The 6,195-nt window shown below is 38.8% G+C and overlaps 1 protein-coding gene across 1 annotated transcript; it reads left to right on the top strand.

The window, feature by feature from the left end:
• Nucleotides 1-4,460: 4,460 nt before the first annotated feature.
• On the top strand, nt 4,461-5,429 carry LOC9271037 (uncharacterized). The gene has a single exon (XM_015787330.3). The coding sequence runs from the start codon at nt 4,613-4,615 to the stop codon at nt 5,012-5,014; it is 402 nt and encodes a 133-aa protein (XP_015642816.1). The 5' UTR covers nt 4,461-4,612; the 3' UTR covers nt 5,015-5,429.
• Nucleotides 5,430-6,195: the final 766 nt, after the last annotated feature.

Below are 6,195 nucleotides of genomic sequence, written 5' to 3' on the forward strand. Positions count from 1 at the left end.
AGTTAACTGTGAAAATGGTTGGGCCAGAAAAGATATTAAAGCCCATCATAGCCTCTGAGCCGCTCACTCACTGAAATTCATACGGCCTCATATTTCACAAGACGAACTTACATACTGCCAGAGGCTGACAAGATGGTCCCACCTACAGAGGCCACGTCGACGAGCTGACGTGGAGCAAGTCGACACGTCAGGACACTGCCGCTGCGTCAGCCAGTTTACCATACGCATCAGTGCACACACACTTACTCCTACTGTTACTGTAGTGTCTTCTCAATCATCGATCGCTCTTTCGCTGTGTACACAGGATCAATTAATTCCGTCATTTTCATGGCCAATGACATGATGCTCTAATTTAATTTAGTTAGTGTGCTCTTACTTTCTCAAACCGTCACATCTATGCAAACAACAAGAGAGTACTGTCGTGAGAGTTCACATCTACGCAAACAATGAGAGAGTACTGATGAGTACTGTTGTGAGAGTTCGTGTTGTTTCTGTCATTGCACTGAGCAGTTTTTGCAGGTCCAGGTTGTGTCCATCAATCAAGTTTGTAGCATTACTCCCTAGCTCGGTCCAAATATGCACGCTTTTAGAACAGTTGTAAACATTTTTTTACTTTGATTGTCAGTAGAAAAAGTCGTAAAGATTGAAGACATAATTAAGAATGATGTTATTACACATTTATTGTTTGAATTTGATGCTTAATCTCTACTGTTATAAAAATTGAAGATGTTTTTACCGGTATTTTGGTATGTTATATGTGTATGAGTCGGTTTTTAAGATCGTTCATTTTTTTAATACAAAAGAAATCATATAAGAAATCCGTTTAAAAAAACTCGCATGCTAACTTGAGCCGATCGGACTCCTAACTGCAGCTCATAATTTTCTAAAAATATATATATCCAAGCGAACTCCCACAATAAATTTCATCTTAACTAAACCATATAACAATATTAAGATTAAAATAGACTTTACCCGTTATAATGCACGGGTATTTTCTCTGGTAGTAAAAATATTTAAAGATTAATGAAGAATGGTGTTACTAGATTAGTCGTTAAACAAGCTGTGATGATATGCAGGTTTTTCTTAAATGAAATGATTTATTTCTATACTTCCTCTATTTCAAACTATAATTCAAAATTTGCACCATAATATAAGCATTTTAGTACTAGCAAAATACACGTACTTAAGTATGGGTAAAAGAAAATATATAATAATATGCCATAGATAAAAAATATTTTTTATCAAATATATTAGCATTACTTGTTTGCTTATTTAAATATATGGTATCCACTTGATTCAAAGTTTTGAACAAATACTTAACTATTGCATGGTACCAACAAATATTAGTGATTAATTTGTAAAAGTGTAAAAGTAGAAGTGATGCCATCACTAATGTTTTTTGTAGTCATATAGATATATATTCAATGCATGCAAATCCAAGCAAAGAGAATCTAAACAATTTAAATTTTAAATTTCGACCACTAAGGTAACAATTAATCTTCGCTAAACAAGCTAGAAATGATTATATTTTAAAACATAGGGAGTATATATATTATCATTAACCGTGTCAAAATCTAAAAGCGTTTATATTTGTGGATGGAGAGAGTGTGTCACATGGTGGGTTTAAAATAGATATTGGACTGATTGTAGATAATTGTTTTATAAGGACACATTAAATATTATATATTATAAAGCTAACAAAGAGTGGCTTAGAGAAAGTTATTTGAGCAATGTCAATATAGAAAATATTAAAAGGAATCGTGCTTAGCACCAATAATCTGCATATTGTCCATCGGTCATTTAAATATTAGCTGAAAAGAAAGCATCCTCAATTATAGTACTAATTGAGCCATTGATACTACAGTAAAATGTAGTAAGATAGTACTATTTTAGAAAAAGAAAAAGAAATACATGGAGGAAGATTTGCTATATGGTACAGCATATACGTTTGGTATTTCTCTTTCTTCCCCAAAACTCTGTAGTATACGCATTCATCAAATCATTCTCTGCCGATGTGAGAGTTTAGGATGTTCTTGCTGCTACGTTTCTCCGAACATGACACTGAATTGCCTTTGAATCCGACAGCTGGAGCATTCAATCCTTTTTGTTTTTCCTCGTATTCCAGTTCCCTGAGGTTGCTGATACGAAAGAAATTTATAGGATTGTTAAATTGTTTGGTCCCAGCTAGCAACCCTGGCTACCTCTCTGCCCAACCTGGCATTTCCTAGCTCCCTCCCTGGATGGCTGGAAGATCTCTGAATGTTTTCTTTCTTTCTCTTTTTTGAAGAAAAATACTGTAGGAAAGGATCCTACAATGTATACTTTTAATTTGGTCAAATTTGTTTTTGCAGGATTTAATTTTGTCAAGTTACTACAATCCAATTGGTAATGCATTGGGTTGTTCTAGTAAGATTCATGGCTTTATACTCTTGGGGAAAACACACTGCTTAATTACTTGGTAATCCAATTGGTAATATATTTTTTTCATATTTATTTTCTTTAGAGATGTGTATTTTCTGAGTTCAGTGGGGGAGATACTGCTTAATTACTTCTCACTGTTTTTATGAGACCTCAACAACGATACTGAATTTGTTTGTACAACTTGTGATTACAATTTTTTTACAGGAATTCAGGTTTTTCATGTTATTATCAGGAAGTTTACTTGTTTTTTTCTTTTGGACTGTACTTCAATCCTGATGAGAACAGATCGAGATCATTTGATGACTCTTCTGTGGTGTCAGCTTGATTAGCTGGCTTTTGCACCGGTAGCAGCCGGCAAAAGTAATCTAAGTACATCCTTAAATTTATAACTACATGGACATCAGGGCATTCAAGAATTTTGGCAGCCTGCCTGCTGGCTGGAAATTAAAACTCAAGTTTTCAGCTTGCAAGAGTAACAAACTGGTCCAAACACCGTGCATCTTTTAAGTCATTGTCGTTTGCCTTTTGCTCTGGCTATTTGATGCTGTCTTGAAGGCATACACTACAACACTCGTTTCTAACATCATGTCAACAAAACTTATTTAAAATTGTACTGAAGTAGTTTTAATGGCTGATATGTTGATTCATTTTCATGTGAAGAATACAAACAATTTCATCCATATTGTAATTACTGCATGAAAACATATCACTATAAAAAGTGATGGGAAGTCATATTACTCTGTCAGTACTTTTTGGTACTTGCATCCAAATTGTTGGCCAATCACTGCAGAGCAAATGTTGCCGGACAGTAATTCAGTGTAAGTTAGATCTTGAAAGTCTTTAACTCCAATTGTTTGACCTTAATCTATTCTCATCCTTCAACCATGGGAAACTTTATTATATTAGAGAATTCCTTTCCTCTGAAGTTTCTCTATGATTCGTAGTACAATGCAAAAAAGGCCTCGACCTTTTTACCACTCTCACCTAATCTAATTGTTGTGAAGAAAAAGAGAGAGAGAGAGAAGTGGCAGTTGATGATGTTAGTCTCTACTGTCTGGGCCCAGTATGATTACAAGAATGACATGCTAATTGGTTTGTTAAGCTGTTATGGAAGTCGGATGGTGCCTTATCCTATCTTGAGGCTACCTCCACTATGCACATATATAATTGTATCAATTAATCAATTTATTAAATTAAATGTTAAAATAACCATATGAAAGGAAACTCATGATTTTAGAATTGATAATGTTTAACGCATTACTCTCGATTGGGAGAATCGAACCCGCGCCTCGAAGGCTCGAACAGACAATGTGCAAAAGAATGAGACTAGGGATTTACCACCAATCTTCATCCTTTTAGCGTGTATTAGGTGTGTAAGTGTGGTGTACACATATAGTAGCTTGTGCGCTTGCACCTTCAGCATAACCGAAACAAAGTAATGTGAAGAAGACTACCTGAAACAACTAAATGCAAAAATTGTGCACTTCCACTATATGTATATGAAATTCTAGAAATTTCTCTCTAATGTTGTGAACTTTTTACTTGTCTGGTATACTGCATCATCGTAGATATCAGAGATACTTGACTATTTTCTGTGTACTCCCTTCGTTTCATATATTATAAATTGCTTTGACTTTTTGATTTTTATTAAATTATAGAAAAATATAACAAGATAATTATAGTTTTATTAAGTTTAGCATTGAATATATTTTGATAGTTTTATTTATGTTGAAAATATTGTTATATTTTTTATAAATTTGATGAAAGCTAAAGAAGTTTAACTTAGAAACTTATAATATGAAACGGAGGTAGTAGTTGACTAGTATTTTCTTTCTTTTGATAAGATTTTCCCCATTATTTAAGACCCCTCTTCCCACAATCCCATTGTTAGATTCAATCGAGCCTGAATCTAAGCCATTCTCTGCCCCCCGGCCCAGAGAACCAGGTCAGTCAAAACCTTCTCTTTCTCCCAAAAAGGCAAAAAAAAAAAAAACCCTGCTGAGAGAGACACACTGAGCAAAAGAGGCTATATAAGTAACAGGTGCAGCTAAGTCAAGAGTAATCCCTCTTCAAATCCAAGAGTTTTTTTTTCTCCCTCTTTTTTCTTTGGCATTTCACCCCAGAGATCAGAAAACCAAAGCCAAATCCTCTCCTCATCTCCTCGCATGCAACCACGTACACCTCCTCGTCTATGATGGCTTCCTCCCGCGCCGCGCTGCTCGTCGCTGTTCTCCTCCTCCTGCTGGTCTCCTCCCTCTCCGTCCGAGCCGAGGCGGATCAGGTGGCGCGAGCGCCGGCGCTGGCGCCGGACGTTGCCGCGGCGAGCTGGGTACAGCAGGGATCGCAGGAAGCGGCGGCGCCGGGGCGGCCTGGAATGGGCATGGGCAAGAACGGCGCGGCGAGGTGGAGGAGGACGGCGGGGCGGCGCGGCCGGGGAGGAGGAGGAGGAGGCACCGGCGCGTGGGCGTTCTCGGCGATGCTGCCCCGTGGGTTCGTGCCGCCGTCGGGATCGTCGGCGTGCCACAACGACATGCCGGCCGCCGCCGCCGACGCGGAGTTCTTCGTGTGCGGCGGCGGCGACGGGAGCCCGTGATCGTCGACGACGACGACGACGAAGACGGCCGTGTTCGTTCCTGCCTGCCCGGTGCTGGACTTGTTCGATCAACAAATGAAGATCCAGTTCCAAGAGCTCATTCAAGAATAGGATGATGAGTTAGTTCTTGTTTCGATTCGTCACCTTCTCGGCTTCTCCCCTGTTCTTGAATTTGTAAAAAGGCGGAAAAAAACTTTTGTCCTCCGAAAATGAGTGCTTACACTACAATCTCTTGGACATTCCAGCTCTGTAAACTCCGATCTTCTTTAACTGCTCTTTGCTCTGAACCTGAGTGAACTTCAGAAAGGAGTTTCTTTTGTTTGCCATTGTTCTTACGAACATCTTCTCTGTTATTGTTTTTGTTGTTAAACCATCTGATCTGATACTAACTCAGAACATCATCTGAATACGATCATACAGATGACTCTCAAGTGTTAATTCCCGCTCGTTCTTGAGGCCGTCTGATCATGTCTGAACCGGTACTAAATCTTCCGGTCTGTCACTGCATTTATCGATTCAATCTCTCTTGTCCATGTGAGCTTAGCACACACAAATGCACACAACGCAAGAAAAAGAAAAAAAACAGAGAGGATGCTTTAGTCGTTTCTTTAAAGGAGAAAAAATATAGTGATTAATACAGGTAATGATCCACTTGTTCCAGAAACAACAATGACTAGCTGGTCCTGCATTCCACCATGGGTGAGGGTGACATCATTAAGCTAAGATTAAGCTATGCTTAGGCTGCATGTCAAGCAGTAGTAGCTCTCGCAGTTTCTTGGAGGCAGGAGCAGATCAAGCTAGCTTGGTGATGTGATGCTTTCCGGCGCCCTTCCGATCTTAAGCGTGCGGATTAAGGGAGGCCAATTGAACTAAACCACTACTAAACTGGCTAGCCACAATATAATCAAATCAATTACTAACATTTTCAAGGAAAAATTAACCAAATCGATTATCATGGTGAGTTCCCATGAAGCGGCCGGCCAGGTGACTGATAGGAATAGTAGTAGTAATCTATCTAGTGCTAGATAAGGGGAGCATGGCTAGTTAGCTGGTGTCGTAGCGTCTACTCCATGCAGCAAACAACGTCGCGCCGCTAGCTCCATCTTTTGCGAGGTTAGAGTTAACGTACGTACGCCCCATGTGAATGATGATTTGTGGGTGGATTAATTAATTCTTTAATA

Source organism: Oryza sativa, chromosome 6 (genome assembly GCF_034140825.1).
Source record: "Oryza sativa Japonica Group chromosome 6, ASM3414082v1".
Lineage (NCBI taxonomy): Eukaryota > Viridiplantae > Streptophyta > Magnoliopsida > Poales > Poaceae > Oryza > Oryza sativa.